Source organism: Pseudophryne corroboree, chromosome 5 (genome assembly GCF_028390025.1).
Source record: "Pseudophryne corroboree isolate aPseCor3 chromosome 5, aPseCor3.hap2, whole genome shotgun sequence".
NCBI lineage: Eukaryota > Metazoa > Chordata > Amphibia > Anura > Myobatrachidae > Pseudophryne > Pseudophryne corroboree.
In genome coordinates, this window is record NC_086448.1 from 413,241,923 (window position 1) to 413,258,917 (window position 16,995).

General features: G+C 46.6%; 1 protein-coding gene across 3 annotated transcripts in view; it reads left to right on the forward strand.

Annotated features, from left to right (window-relative positions):
- TGFBR1 (transforming growth factor beta receptor 1) overlaps positions 1 to 16,995 on the forward strand; it is a 175,515-nt gene that overhangs the window by 112,834 nt on the left and 45,686 nt on the right. For all 3 annotated transcript variants that reach the window (XM_063922772.1, XM_063922773.1, XM_063922774.1), the window contains exon 7: positions 14,288 to 14,412. In XM_063922772.1, the coding sequence (XP_063778842.1) occupies positions 14,288 to 14,412 (125 nt within the window). The remainder of the gene's footprint in view (positions 1 to 14,287; positions 14,413 to 16,995) is intronic.

Genomic DNA, 16,995 nt, shown 5'->3' on the forward strand with positions numbered 1-16,995 from the left:
TGGGTTGCCCCCGATAAAAAGATGCTAATTTCAAAGAAGTTATTGGCTTTATACCCTTTCCCGCCAGAGGTTAGGGCGCGCTGGGAAACACCTCCTAGGGTGGACAAGGCGCTCACACGCTTATCTAAACAAGTGGCGTTACCCTCTCCTGAGACGGCCGTACTTAAAGATCCAGCAGATAGGAGGATGGAAAATATCCAAAAAAGTATATACACACATACAGGTGTTATACTACGACCAGCTATAACGACAGCCTGGATGTGCAGTGCTGGAGTAGCTTGGTCAGAGTCCCTGATTGAAAATATTGATACCCTGGATAGGGACAATGTTTTACTGTCTTTAGAGCAAATAAAGGATGCATTTCTTTATATGCGTGATGCACAGAGGGATATCTGCACACTGGCATCACGGGTAAGTGCTATGTCCATTTCGGCCAGAAGAAGTTTATGGACGCGACAGTGGTCAGGCGATGCGGACTCAAAACGGCATATGGAAGTTTTGCCGTATAAAGGGGAGGAGTTATTTGGAGTCGGTCTATCAGATTTGGTGGCCACGGCTACAGCCGGGAAATCCACCTTTTTACCTCAAGCTACTCCCCAACAGAAAAAGACACCGACTTTTCAACCGCAGCCCTTTCGTTCCTTTAAAAACAAGAGAGCAAAGGGATATTCATATCTGCCACGAGGCAGAGGAAGGGGGAAGAGACACCAACAGGCAGCTCCTTCCCAGGAACAGAAGCCCTCCCCCGCTTCTACAAAAGCCTCAGCATGACGCTGGGGCTTCTCAAGCGGACTCGGGGGCGGTGGGCGGTCGTCTCAAGAATTTCAGCGCGCAGTGGGCTCACTCGCAGGTAGATCCCTGGATCCTGCAGATAATATCTCAGGGGTACAGGTTGGAACTAGAGACAGATCCGCCTCGCCGTTTCCTGAAGTCTGCTTTACCAACGTCCCCCTCCGAAAGGGAGACGGTTTTGGAAGCCATTCACAAGCTGTACTCTCAGCAGGTGATAGTCAAGGTACCTCTTCTACAACAGGGAAAGGGGTATTATTCCACTCTATTTGTGGTACCGAAGCCGGACGGCTCGGTAAGACCTATTCTAAATCTGAAGTCCTTGAACCTGTACATAAAGAAGTTCAAGTTCAAAATGGAGTCACTCAGAGCAGTGATAGCGAACCTGGAAGAAGGGGACTTTATGGTGTCCTTGGACATCAAGGATGCGTACCTCCACGTTCCAATTTACCCCTCACACCAGGGGTACCTCAGGTTCGTTGTACAAAACTGTCACTATCAGTTTCAGACGCTGCCGTTCGGATTGTCCACGGCACCTCGGGTCTTTACAAAGGTAATGGCCGAGATGATGATTCTTCTTCGAAGAAAAGGCGTATTAATTATCCCATACTTGGACGATCTCCTAATAAGGGCAAGATCCAGAGAACAGCTAGAGATGGGATTAGCACTGTCTCAAGAAGTGCTAAAACAGCACGGCTGGATTCTGAATATTCCAAAATCCCAGTTAATGCCGACAACTCGTCTGCTGTTCCTAGGGATGATTCTGGACACGGTTCAGAAAAAGGTTTTTCTCCCGGAGGAAAAAGCCAAGGAGTTATCCGAGCTTGTCAGGAACCTCCTAAAACCAGGAAAGGTGTCTGTACATCAATGCACAAGAGTCCTGGGAAAAATGGTGGCTTCTTACGAAGCAATTCCATTCGGCAGATTCCATGCACGAATTTTTCAGAGGGATCTGTTGGACAAATGGTCAGGGTCGCATCTTCAGATGCACCAGCGGATAACCCTGTCTCCAAGGACAAGGGTATCTCTTCTGTGGTGGTTGCAGAGTGCTCATCTATTGGAGGGCCGCAGATTCGGCATACAGGATTGGATCCTGGTGACCACGGACGCCAGCCTGAGAGGCTGGGGAGCAGTCACACAAGGAAGAAACTTCCAGGGAGTGTGGACGAGCCTGGAAACGTCTCTTCACATAAACATTCTGGAACTAAGAGCAATCTACAATGCTCTAAGCCAGGCAGAACCTCTGCTTCAAGGAAAACCGGTGTTGATCCAGTCGGACAACATCACGGCAGTCGCCCATGTAAACAGACAGGGCGGCACAAGAAGCAGGAGTGCAATGGCAGAAGCTGCACGGATTCTTCGCTGGGCAGAGAATCATGTGATAGCACTGTCAGCAGTGTTCATCCCGGGAGTGGACAACTGGGAAGCAGACTTCCTCAGCAGACACGACCTTCACCCGGGAGAGTGGGGACTTCATCCAGAAGTCTTCCACATGCTGGTAACCCGTTGGGAAAGACCAATGGTGGACATGATGGCGTCTCGCCTCAACAAAAAACTGGACAGGTATTGCGCCAGGTCAAGAGATCCGCAGGCAATAGCTGTGGACGCGCTGGTAACGCCTTGGGTGTACCAGTCGGTGTATGTGTTTCCTCCTCTGCCTCTCATACCAAAAGTATTGAGAATTATACGGCAAAGAGGCGTAAGAACGATACTAGTGGTTCCGGATTGGCCAAGAAGGACTTGGTACCCGGAACTTCAAGAGATGATCACGGAAGATCCGTGGCCTCTACCTCTAAGGAGGGACTTGCTTCAGCAGGGTCCCTGTCTGTTTCAAGACTTACCGCGGCTGCGTTTGACGGCATGGCGGTTGAACGCCGGATCCTAAAGGAAAAAGGCATGCCGGAAGAAGTCATTCCTACTTTGATTAAAGCAAGGAAGGAAGTAACCGTGCAACACTATCACCGCATTTGGCGAAGAGATGTTGCGTGGTGCGAGGATCGGAGTGCTCCGACGGAGGAATTTCAACTGGGTCGATTCCTACATTTCCTGCAATCAGGATTGTCTATGGGTCTCAAATTGGGATCTATTAAGGTTCAAATTTCGGCCCTGTCGATTTTCTTTCAAAAAGAATTGGCTTCAGTTCCTGAAGTCCAGACTTTTGTTAAGGGAGTGCTGCATATACAGCCTCCTGTGGTGCCTCCAGTGGCACCGTGGGATCTCAATGTGGTTTTGGAATTTCTAAAATCTCATTGGTTTGAACCACTAAAAAAGGTGGATTTAAAATATCTCACATGGAAAGTGACCATGTTACTAGCCCTGGCTTCGGCCAGGAGAGTGTCAGAACTGGCAGCTTTATCTTACAAAAGCCCATATCTGATTTTCCATTCGGACAGGGCAGAACTGCGGACTCGTCCGCATTTTCTCCCTAAGGTGGTGTCAGCATTTCATCTGAACCAGCCTATTGTAGTGCCTGCGGCTACAAGTGACTTGGAGGACTCCAAGTTACTGGACGTTGTCAGAGCATTAAAAATATATATTGCAAGGACAGCTGGAGTCAGAAAATCTGACTCGTTGTTTATATTGTATGCACCCAACAAGATGGGTGCTCCTGCGTCTAAGCAGACGATTGCTCGTTGGATCTGTAGCACAATCCAACTTGCACATTCTGTGGCAGGCCTGCCACAGCCTAAATCTGTTAAGGCCCACTCCACAAGGAAGGTGGGCTCATCTTGGGCGGCTGCCCGAGGGGTCTCGGCATTACAACTTTGCCGAGCAGCTACGTGGTCAGGGGAGAACACGTTTGTAAAATTTTACAAATTTGATACTCTGGCTAAGGAGGACCTGGAGTTCTCTCATTCGGTGCTGCAGAGTCATCCGCACTCTCCCGCCCGTTTGGGAGCTTTGGTATAATCCCCATGGTCCTTTCAGGAACCCCAGCATCCACTAGGACGATAGAGAAAATAAGAATTTACTTACCGATAATTCTATTTCTCGGAGTCCGTAGTGGATGCTGGGCGCCCATCCCAAGTGCGGATTATCTGCAATAATTGTACATAGTTATTGTTAACTAATTCGGGTTATTGTTTAGGAAGCCATCTTTCAGAGGCTCCTCTGTTATCATACTGTTAACTGGGTTTTGATCACAAGTTGTACGGTGTGATTGGTGTGGCTGGTATGAGTCTTACCCGGGATTCAAAATTCCTCCCTTATTGTGTACGCTCGTCCGGGCACAGTACCTAACTGAGGCTTGGAGGAGGGTCATAGGGGGAGGAGCCAGTGCACACCACCTGATCGGAAAGCTTTACTTTTTGTGCCCTGTCTCCTGCGGAGCCGCTATTCCCCATGGTCCTTTCAGGAACCCCAGCATCCACTACGGACTCCGAGAAATAGAATTATCGGTAAGTAAATTCTTATTATAATATATCTCTCTCTATATATATATATATATATATATATATATATATATATATATATATATATATATCTCTATATCTCTCTATCTCTCTCTCTCTCTCTCTCTAAATATATATATATATATATATTAATATTCCTAGTAAATGCAAAGAGAGAGGGGGCGCTCCATAGTGCATAAAAGTTTTATTACAAAGCAATATATGAAAATGCAATTCCGATCCGAAAGAACTCGTACCAGAAAAAAACACACCGTGGGCTGATTACCACATGACATAATATGTTACCATCCAGGAAAAACTCGTCCCACGATCCAGCGTCTCTCCGGGAGCAGACTGTATCACTCAAAGGCGCTGAATAGTTATCATCTCCACTCGGTCCAGCCGTATGTGTCGAAGTCCTTTGTGACGAAACCGGTAAGGGCTGAGCTCAGCGACGTGCCTCTGTTTCTGCCTTCGGCTTTCTCTGACCGCCCCAACGTGATCCAGGTATAGCCGCTTCCACATACGGCTGGTGCCTCTTCTATCTTTGTGTTTACTAGGATTTTACACCCAAGGATTCTGGGTTTTTGAAGCGACATTAAAGGTTGCCCTGCGGGGTTTTGATATTCAACTTTTGCTGTTCAAGTCTCTGAGTGCCGCCCTCTCCAAAATTCCACATATTGTTCAGTGGCTCCAGGCCCTGAAGGGAAGGCACCTGAGCAAGATTTCTGGCGTCAGACCGGAGTGCCGGGGTTCCAGTGTTGTGTGTGTGTGTGTGTGTGTGTGTGTATTTCTCTATCGTCCTAGTGGGTGCTGGGGTTCCTGAAAGGACCATGGGGAATAGCGGCTCCGCAGGAGACAGGGCACAAAAGTAAAGCTTTCCGATCAGGTGGTGTGCACTGGCTCCTCCCCCTATGACCCTCCTCCAAGCCAGTTAGATTTTTGTGCCCGGCCGAGAAGGGTGCAATCTAGGTGGCTCTCCTAAAGAGCTGCTTAGAGAAAGTTTAGCTTAGGTTTTTTATTTTACAGTGAGTCCTGCTGGCAACAGGATCACTGCAACGAGGGACTTAGGGGAGAAGAAGTGAACTCACCTGCGTGCAGGATGGATTGGCTTCTTGGCTACTGGACATCAGCTCCAGAGGGACGATCACAGGTACAGCCTGGATGGTCACCGGAGCCTCGCCGCCGGCCCCCTTGCAGATGCTGAAACATGAAGAGGTCCAGAATCGGCGGCAGAAGACTCCTCAGTCTTCTAAAGGTAGCGCACAGCACTGCAGCTGTGCGCCATTTTCCTCTCAGCACACTTCACACGGCAGTCACTGAGGGTGCAGGGCGCTGGGAGGGGAGCGCCCTGGGAGGCAAATGAAAACCTATTTGGCTAAAAAATACCTCACATATAGCCTCCGGGGCTATATGGAGATATTTAACCCCTGCCAGAATACACTAAAGAGCGGGAGACGAGCCCGCCGGAAAAGGGGCGGGGCCTATCTCCTCAGCACACAGCGCCATTTTCCTTACACAGCTCCGCTGGTCAGGACGGCTCCCAGGTCTCTCCCCTGCACTGCACTACAGAAACAGGGTAAAACAAGAGAGGGGGGGCAAAATAGTGGCAAAAATTATATTATAAAAGCAGCTATACAGGGAGCACTTATTATAAGGCTATCCCTGTCATATATAGCGCTTTTGGTGTGTGCTGGCAAACTCTCCCTCTGTCTCCCCAAAGGGCTAGTGGGGTCCTGTCTTCGTTAAGAGCATTCCCTGTGTGTCTGCTGTGTGTCGGTACGTGTGTGTCGACATGTATGAGGACGATATTGGTGTGGAGGCGGAGCAATTGCCAAATATGGGGATGTCACCTCCTAGGGGGTCGACACCAGAATGGATGCCTTTATTTATGGAATTACGGGATAGTGTCAACACGCTAAAGCAGTCGTTTGTCGACATGAGACGGCCGGACAATCAGTTAGTGCCTGTCCAGGCGCCTCAAACACCGTCAGGGGCTGTAAAACGCCCTTTGCCTCAGTCGGTCGACACAGACCCAGACACAGGCACTGATTCCAGTGGCGACGGTGACGAATCAACCGTATTTTCCAGTAGGGCCACACGTTATATGATTTTGGCAATGAAGGAGGCGTTACATTTAGCTGATACTACTGGTACCACTAAACAGGGTATTATGTGGGGTGTGAAAAAACTACCTATAGTTTTTCCTGAATCAGAAGAACTAAATGATGTATGTGATGAAGCGTGGGTTGCCCCCGATAAAAAGATGCTAATTTCAAAGAAGTTATTAGCTTTATACCCTTTCCCGTCAGAGGTTAGGGCGCGCTGGGAAACACCTCCTAGGGTGGATAAGGCGCTCACACGCTTATCTAAACAAGTGGCGTTACCCTCTCCTGAGACGGCCGCACTTAAAGATCCAACAGATAGGAGGATGGAAAATATCCAAAAAAGTATATACACACATACAGGTGTTATACTACGACCAGCTATAGCGTCAGCCTGGATGTGCAGTGCTGGAGTAGTTTGGTCAGAGTCCCTGATTGAAAATATTGATACCCTGGATAGGGACAATGTTTTACTGTCTTTAGAGCAAATAAAGGATGCATTTCTTTATATGCGTGATGCACAGAGGGATATCTGCACACTGGCATCACGGGTAAGTGCTATGTCCATTTCGGCCAGAAGAAGTTTATGGACGCGACAGTGGTCAGGCGATGCGGACTCAAAACGGCATATGGAAGTTTTGCCGTATAAAGGGGAGGAGTTATTTGGAGTCGGTCTATCAGATTTGGTGGCCACGGCTACAGCCGGGAAATCCACCTTTTTACCTCAAGCTACTCCCCAACAGAAAAAGACACCGACTTTTCAACCGCAGTCCTTTCGTTCCTTTAAAAACAAGAGAGCAAAGGGATATTCATATCTGCCACGAGGCAGAGGAAGGGGGAAGAGACACCAACAGGCAGCTCCTTCCCAGGAACAGAAGCCCTCCCCCGCTTCTACAAAAGCCTCAGCATGACGCTGGGGCTTCTCAAGCGGACTCGGGGGCGGTGGGCGGTCGTCTCAAGCATTTCAGCGCGCAGTGGGCTCACTCGCAGGTAGATCCCTGGATCCTGCAGATAATATCTCAGGGGTACAGGTTGGAACTAGAGACAGATCCGCCTCGCCGTTTCCTGAAGTCTGCTTTACCAACGTTCCCCTCCGAAAGGGAGACGGTTTTGGAAGCCATTCACAAGCTGTACTCTCAGCAGGTGATAGTCAAGGTACCTCTTCTACAACAGGGAAAGGGGTATTATTCCACTCTATTTGTGGTACCGAAGCCGGACGGCTCGGTAAGACCTATTCTAAATCTGAAGTCCTTGAACCTGTACATAAAGAAGTTCAAGTTCAAAATGGAGTCACTCAGAGCAGTGATAGCGAACCTGAAAGAAGGGGACTTTATGGTGTCCTTGGACATCAAGGATGCGTACCTCCACGTTCCAATTTACCCCTCACACCAGGGGTACCTCAGGTTCGTTGTACAAAACTGTCACTATCAGTTTCAGACGCTGCCGTTCGGATTGTCCACGGCACCTCGGGTCTTTACAAAGGTAATGGCCGAGATGATGATTCTTCTTCGAAGAAAAGGCGTATTAATTATCCCATACTTGGACGATCTCCTAATAAGGGCAAGGTCCAGAGAACAGCTAGAGAGGGGATTAGCACTGTCTCAAGAAGTGCTAAAACAACACGGCTGGATTCTGAATATTCCAAAATCCCAGTTAATGCCGACAACTCGTCTGCTGTTCCTAGGGATGATTCTGGACACGGTTCAGAAAAAGGTTTTTCTCCCGGAGGAAAAAGCCAAGGAGTTGTCCGAGCTTGTCAGGAACCTCCTAAAACCAGGAAAGGTGTCTGTACATCAATGCACAAGAGTCCTGGGAAAAATGGTGGCTTCTTACGAAGCAATTCCATTCGGCAGATTCCATGCACGAATTTTCCAGAGGGATCTGTTAGACAAATGGTCAGGGTCGCATCTTCAGATGCACCAGCGGATAACCCTGTCTCCAAGGACAAGGGTATCTCTTCTGTGGTGGTTGCAGAGTGCTCATCTATTGGAGGGCCGCAGATTCGGCATACAGGATTGGATCCTGGTGACCACGGACGCCAGCCTGAGAGGCTGGGGAGCAGTCACACAAGGAAGAAACTTCCAGGGAGTGTGGACGAGCCTGGAAACGTCTCTTCACATAAACATTCTGGAACTAAGAGCAATCTACAATGCTCTAAGCCAGGCAGAACCTCTGCTTCAAGGAAAACCGGTGTTGATCCAGTCGGACAACATCACGGCAGTCGCCCATGTGAACAGACAGGGCGGCACAAGAAGCAGGAGTGCAATGGCAGAAGCTGCAAGGATTCTTCGCTGGGCAGAGAATCATGTGATAGCACTGTCAGCAGTGTTCATCCCGGGAGTGGACAACTGGGAAGCAGACTTCCTCAGCAGACACGACCTTCACCCGGGAGAGTGGGGACTTCATCCGGAAGTCTTCCACATGCTGGTAACCCGTTGGGAAAGACCAATGGTGGACATGATGGCGTCTCGCCTCAACAAAAAACTGGACAGGTATTGCGCCAGGTCAAGAGATCCGCAGGCAATAGCTGTGGACGCGCTGGTAACGCCTTGGGTGTACCAGTCGGTGTATGTGTTTCCTCCTCTGCCTCTCATACCAAAAGTATTGAGAATTATACGGCAAAGAGGCGTAAGAACGATACTAGTGGTTCTGGATTGGCCAAGAAGGACTTGGTACCCGGAACTTCAAGAGATGATCACGGAAGATCCGTGGCCTCTACCTCTAAGTAGGGACTTGCTTCAGCAGGGTCCCTGTCTGTTTCAAGACTTACCGCGGCTGCGTTTGACGGCATGGCGGTTGAACGCCGGATCCTAAAGGAAAAAGGCATGCCGGAAGAAGTCATTCCTACTTTGATTAAAGCAAGGAAGGAAGTAACCGTGCAACACTATCACCGCATTTGGCGAAGATATGTTGCGTGGTGCGAGGATCGGAGTGCTCCGACGGAGGAATTTCAACTGGGTCGATTCCTACATTTCCTGCTATCAGGATTGTCTATGGGTCTCAAATTGGGATCTATTAAGGTTCAAATTTCGGCCCTGTCGATTTTCTTTCAAAAAGAATTGGCTTCAGTTCCTGAAGTCCAGACTTTTGTTAAGGGAGTGCTGCATATACAGCCTCCTGTGGTGCCTCCAGTGGCACCGTGGGATCTCAATGTGGTTTTGGAATTTCTAAAATCTCATTGGTTTGAACCACTAAAAAAGGTGGATTTAAAATATCTCACATGGAAAGTGACCATGTTACTAGCCCTGGCTTCGGCCAGGAGAGTGTCAGAACTGGCAGCTTTATCTTACAAAAGCCCATATCTGATTTTCCATTCGGACAGGGCAGAACTGCGGACTCGTCCGCATTTTCTCCCTAAGGTGGTGTCAGCATTTCATCTGAACCAGCCTATTGTAGTGCCTGCGGCTACAAGTGACTTGGAGGACTCCAAGTTACTGGACGTTGTCAGAGCATTAAAAATATATATTGCAAGGACAGCTGGAGTCAGAAAATCTGACTCGTTGTTTATATTGTATGCACCCAACAAGATGGGTGCTCCTGCGTCTAAGCAGACGATTGCTCGTTGGATCTGTAGCACAATCCAACTTGCACATTCTGTGGCAGGCCTGCCACAGCCTAAATCTGTAAAGGCCCACTCCACAAGGAAGGTGGGCTCATCTTGGGCGGCTGCCCGAGGGGTCTCGGCATTACAACTTTGCCGAGCAGCTACGTGGTCAGGGGAGAACACGTTTGTAAAATTTTACAAATTTGATACTCTGGCTAAGGAGGACCTGGAGTTCTCTCATTCGGTGCTGCAGAGTCATCCGCACTCTCCCGCCCGTTTGGGAGCTTTGGTATAATCCCCATGGTCCTTTCAGGAACCCCAGCATCCACTAGGACGATAGAGAAAATAAGAATTTACTTACCGATAATTCTATTTCTCGGAGTCCGTAGTGGATGCTGGGCGCCCATCCCAAGTGCGGATTATCTGCAATAATTGTACATAGTTATTGTTAACTAATTCGGGTTATTGTTAAGAAGCCATCTTTCAGAGGCTCCTCTGTTATCATACTGTTAACTGGTTTTGATCACAAGTTGTACGGTGTGATTGGTGTGGCTGGTATGAGTCTTACCCGGGATTCAAAATTCCTCCCTTATTGTGTACGCTCGTCCGGGCACAGTACCTAACTGGCTTGGAGGAGGGTCATAGGGGGAGGAGCCAGTGCACACCACCTGATCGGAAAGCTTTACTTTTGTGCCCTGTCTCCTGCGGAGCCGCTATTCCCCATGGTCCTTTCAGGAACCCCAGCATCCACTACGGACTCCGAGAAATAGAATTATCGGTAAGTAAATTCTTATTATATGTATGTATATATATATATATATATATATATATATATATATATATATATATATATATATACAGTTCCAAGTCAGTCGGCACTCACATACAAGAAACAATTGCCCCGGTGTCCATTTCAAAAGCAATCCATATCTCTCCAAAAAGAACGGCACTCAGGGACTGGTAAATATGCAAACGTTGTATTGTAGTTGAAATCGAACGTAAACGTTTTCGGGGACACAGCCCCTTCGTCAGGATCAAAAAGACAATGATTGTCTTTTTGATCCTGACGAAGGGGCTGTGTCCCCGAAAACGTTTACGTTCGATTTCAACTACAATACAACGTTTGCATATTTACCAGTCCCTGAGTGCCGTTCTTTTTGGAGAGATATATATATATATATATATATATATATATATATATATATATATATATAGATAGATAGATAGATAGATAGATATAGATAGAGATATCTATATATATATATATCAATATCTATCTATATATCAATATATATCTATCTATCTATCTATATCTATCTATCTATATATATATATTGATATATATATATATTGATATATATATATAGATATTGATATATATATATAGATATTGATATATATATATAGATATTGATATATATATGTGTACAGAAGAAGCTAGCAGCGCCAAAAATACAGTATCTATGTTAATAAACAACAGTATAGGAATAATATATATGCTCTGTAATAAGTATCAGAACAACACCTGTTGGACACTCCCTTATGCAATTTAGGGCGTCAGCTTGGGTACCTCAAAGAAATTGTAAGCACTGGTATGTATGCCTACTAGTTCCTAAAAATGGTGGAGGGGGGGGATGAGGTATTTCAAGCGACCAAGGTGTCTAGTCAATAATTGAGAAAAGCAGGTACTATAAAAAATTGAAATTTTAATATTGGGAGTACACTAAAAAAAGGGGGGGTAACATGCAATAAAATGTAATAAAAATATAGCTAGGTTAGTGTAAAAAAGAACTAGGTTTAGACTAAAAAATACAGTAGGGGTAAATTTGTCAAAAAATCATAAAAGTACATAATAACACTAAAAAAAATTTTAAAAAGCAAAAAATGCATAGGATAAAATACAGAACAGGTGAGGAGAAGTAGCTTATCTTATCAAAGTTTGAGATGAGATCAGAATGTCACCCAACGCGTTTCGTCCCTCATGGACTTCATCAATTATTGACTAGACACCTTGGTCGCTTGAAATACCTCATCCCCCCCCTCCACCATTGATATATATATATATATATATATATAGATATTGATATATATATATATATATATATATATATATATATATATATATAGATATTGATATATATATATATATATATAGATATTGATATATATATATATATATATATTGTTATATATGGGCTGGTAGGCTCCAAAACACATAGAAGCGAATGAAGGGTGCACTCACCAGGCTTAAACACAGAAAGGATATTCTTTAAATAGGGGTATCTTGACAAAGGTCTGTGTGGGGACTGAAACGTCGATATGACCTAATATACACATTTGAATAAATCGTAATTTCTGTTTTAAGTGCACCCTTCATTCTGCTTTGTATGGCAATCTCAGAATACAGGAAGAGCATTACAGGAAGTGAATGCGTTCCACATGCGCTCCAACGGATGCCGGAGCCTGAAGCCGTCTTAGATGCGTTCCACTTGTAAAATAAAAAAAAACTAATATACTTATATTTGAAAGCATTCTTACTTTGCAGCATTTTTTCCACACCTGCCTACATTTTTTGCACAGAACTGTGTGTATGTGTATTACCATCGTTAGCCCACAACACTCTGTGCAGTGGATGTTTGTGTTCTGATCATGCTTAAGTGGAACGACTCTGCCCAAGTTATGCAACGGAACACAATTTAAAGTGACGTATCTGCAGAGAATCCTAATTAAGGCAGAGATTCTAATGGGATGTGGCTCAAGTGAGACTGTGTTTATACCACATATGCCCCTAAACCCCATCAATTTTTCTTTCCAGTTCAAGCGCCTGCTTTGCTATGATGATCAACAAGTCACTGGGCAAACGCTAAGGGCTGCAGGTGTAGATCTCAGGACCAGCTGCTTTTCCCATGGGAAGTTTTATTTTTATTATTAATAACAAAGCAGAGAATAAGTTAGAATCGCAGTAGCCAGCTGTCACGATCCGGAGTATGAAAATATGCTATTTACCTTTTGCAGTACCTTTCTATGTTGGCGATGCGGTCCACTCACGCTCACGGGTAGTGCTGGGATCTGCATGCGGGTTTCACTCCTGGAAGACACTGAGGACTGTCCACACTGTCAGTGCACAGTGCTTCCCACAGTTTCATGCAGACTCTGGACTCCATTTCAGAGTTCCCTCCAAACTCAGACATGGGTGCAGCCATGTTGGAAGCGGTCACCTGATTGTTTTTAGCCACTCCAGACACTATTCTCAGTCAGCTGATCACAGTAACCAATCACAAGACACTGATATCTGTAAAGTGAGCTTCCTGGCCACTCCCTGATACCTAGGTTTCCTGGTTCCAGTCCTTTCACCTAGCCAGTTCCAGACTGGTTACCACAGACTCATCAACCCAGTCTCCAGTCGGTACCAGCTTCAGGAATTACCAACTCCATTCCAGTCATCTGTACGGCTATGCTGTAGTCCAGTTCCAGCATCTCGACTTGTTACTGTATCCAGTACCACTAACTGCTTCCAGCTGGGAGTTCAAGTGTAATGCTGGGTACACACTGGTACATATATCTGCAGATCAATTGTATAGCTACAGATGGACCGGGCAGTGTGTTGAGCATACACAATGCAATTGTATAGCTATAGATGTACCAGGCAGTGTGTTGAGCATACACAATGCCCAATCCACTGATGTCAAAAACTGGGCGGGCGTTTACATGTACCTGCCCAGTTAAGCTGTCAGTCACCGCTGGCGTCTGCAACATGTGTATGGGCAGTCAGCCGACTGCCCGTACACACAGCATGATGCGCTAATATATCGTTGGATATATTGGCCGTCGGCTGTGCTGCAGTACTGACGCGATGTGTATGACCGACGGCATTCACAGACATATCGCTCGTACACACTGGCCAACTGACCCGCGATATATCGGACGTTCATTAGAATGCCTGATATATCAGCCAGTGTGTACGCACCTTTAGACTTCAGCTGTTTTAATAAAGTTTATTTCTTTACATTCATTCACGGGCCAAAGACCACTAGAGCACCAACGACTAAAGGTCCAGTCTCCTACAGTTCCTACTGCCTTATTTCTCTTTATTCTATGAGTAGGAGCTGGATAAAGCCTCCACACTCCAGTCGCTCCAGCTTCCCATGCTAACCCAAGCCAAACTAAACCCTCAGATGTGACACAGCTAGGCGTCACAGATGAAGACACACTGGGCAGATGGCCTTCTGTTGACCACAACTGCTTAATAACCTTTAAAAAAAACAAAAAAGACAATTGTGCAAATTTTCTGGATATAGATGGATGTTGATTATGAGGTACAGAATGCTACAATTATGGATTGTGAAAGTTTGAATTTGATGTCTATTTCCGACTGAACATACTGTATGTTTTGTATAATTGTCTGTTTTTTCATGTATTTTCGGATTTTGGCAAAATAATTGTATTTTGCATTATAGGTACATGGCCCCAGAGGTCCTTGATGACTCCATAAATATGAAGCATTTTGAGTCTTTTAAGCGAGCAGATATCTATGCAATGGGATTAGTGTTTTGGGAAATAGCCCGTCGTTGTTCAATTGGTGGTAAGTTTATTGTTTGTTTCATTTTTGTCTTGATATACAATCCTTTTTTATTTTTTTTAAGACTCCAATTTGACAAAATGCAAAACATCTGTCTAATTTACAACAAGTGTTGGCATGCTAAAGAATATGTTTTGTGTTTTAAAGTACATTTATGTTATCTACATTTTAAAGTGGCCCTCACAAGAGTAGTCTTTTCAAGGGTGGTATTCATGTGACCGCCGGTCAGCTGACCGACAGTCACATGACCTCCTCCACCAGCCCGACTGGTCACTGTCCCGATGGTCGGCATGCCGACCAACAGGGACTATTTCCACTCGTGGGTGTCCACGACACCTATAGAGTGGGATTAGAACCCGTGGCGACCGCAGGTCGCCACCGAGCCCGCAAGGGACTTGCTGCACTCGCCCCTCCCTGCCGGGATCCCGGCGTCGGTAAGCTGACCGGCGGTCAGGAGACCGCCGGTCAGCCGTACTACACCCCTTTTCAATACTAGTTATATAATTGGGTGGGTGCTGGAAGATTATCTTCCTGCAGCGGACAGTCTGAGGGACCTTACAGCACCTTTGCATCCATTTCTCCTCCCTCAGTGTCTCCCTCTGATCACAGCTGGGCGACTTGACCAGACAACCCGGCGGCTTCCGGAGAAATTAAATCAATAGTGCTCTGCCTTCCCTGGTAAATATTCGGCAACTGCTCCTCTCTGCAGCTGATGGGGTGAAAGTGATCAATAGAGCGCTCTGTCTCTGTGTTATATATACCCAGAAGCTGCAGAAAGGAGCAGCCACCGTTGCAAGTTGCTGCATCGATTTATAGAGTGTTCCCCCAATATATCTATACTAGCTGAATACCCGTGCTTCGCTACGGAATTTTAAGTAAAATCACATAGAGATGAAAAGTTCTGGTATTCAAGCAAATTTAATACTGCTTTTAAAAATGTTTACCTATAAAACACAAAACTACACATATAACAATTGTAATATATATGCACCCAGTTTGATGCTGTCAAAAGGGCTGGCGCTGAGGAGAATAATCCATCTCCTTCTCTGACCCATCCCGCCTCTGATGCTGCCCTGCTCAGTGCTGTAAATGCTGGGACGGCAGGCCAAGCTCCACCCGCTGTATGTTAAATGTGTAAGGTTTGCAGGGATAGGCTGACTCTATTCCAAAGGGCCCTAGGTCTCCTTGCTTAGCTTCTCGCTCCTCTTTTGAGGTAAAAAGGTAAAGATTTTCGCACAACACCTAAGGCCGCTGGGAGAGCTGTCGAGACACTTAACACAGCAGTTGCTGACTATCAAGCTTTCCTTTAATGTATTTCTCTGACGTCCTAGTAGATGCTGGGACTCCGTCAGGACCATGGGGATTAGCGGCTCCGCAGGAGACAGGGCACAAAAATAAAGCTTTAGGATCAGGTGGTGTGCACTGGCTCCTCCCCCTATGACCTTCCTCCAAGCCTCAGTTAGGTTTTTGTGCCCGTCCGAGCAGGGTGCAATCTAGGTGGCTCTCCTAAAGAGCTGCTTAGAAAAAGTTTTTAGGTTTTTTATTTTCAGTGAGTCCTGTTGGCAACAGGCTCACTGCATCGAGGGACTTAGGGGAGAGAAGTGAACTCACCTGCGTGCAGGATGGATTGGCTTCTTAGGCTACTGGACACCATTAGCTCCAGAGGGATCGAACACAGGCCCAGCCATGGAGTCCGGTCCCGGAGCCGCGCCGCCGACCCCCCTTGCAGATGCCGAAGATTGAAGAGGTCCAGAAACAGGCGGCAGAAGACTTTTCAGTCTTCATGAGGTAGCGCACAGCACTGCAGCTGTGCGCCATTGTTGTCAGCACACTTCACACAGCGGTCACTGAGGGTGCAGGGCGCTGGGGGGGGCGCCCTGGGCAGCAATGTATAATACCTTTCTTATGGCTAAAAATACATCACATATAGCCCTTGAGGCTATATGGATGTATTTAACCCCTGCCAGATCTCACAAACTCCGGGAGAAGAGCCCGCCGAAATAGGGGGCGGGGCTTATTCTCCTCAGCACACAGCGCCATTTTCCTGCTCAGCTCCGCTGTGAGGAAGGCTCCCAGGACTCTCCCCTGCACTGCACTACAGAAACAGGGTAAAACAGAGAGGGGGGGGCACTTTTTTTGGCGATATTACTATATTTAAGCTGCTATAAGGATACAACACTTATATAGGGTTGTTCCCATATATATTATAGCGCTTGGGTGTGTGCTGGCAAAATCTCCCTCTGTCTCCCCAAAGGGCTAGTGGGGTCCTGTCTTCAATAGAGCATTCCCTGTGTGTCTGCTGTGTGTCGGTACGTGTGTGTCGACATGTATGAGGACGATGTTGGTGTGGAGGCAGAGCAATTGCCGGTAATGGTGATGTCACCCCCCAGGGAGTCGACACCGGAATGGATGGCTTTGTTTATGGAATTACGTGATAATGTCAGCACATTACAAAAATCAGTTGACGACATGAGACGGCCGGCAAACCAGTTAGTACCTGCCCAGGCGTCTCAGACACCGTCAGGGGCTGTAAAACGCCCTTTACCTCAGTCGGTCGACACAGACCCAGACACGGACACTGAATCT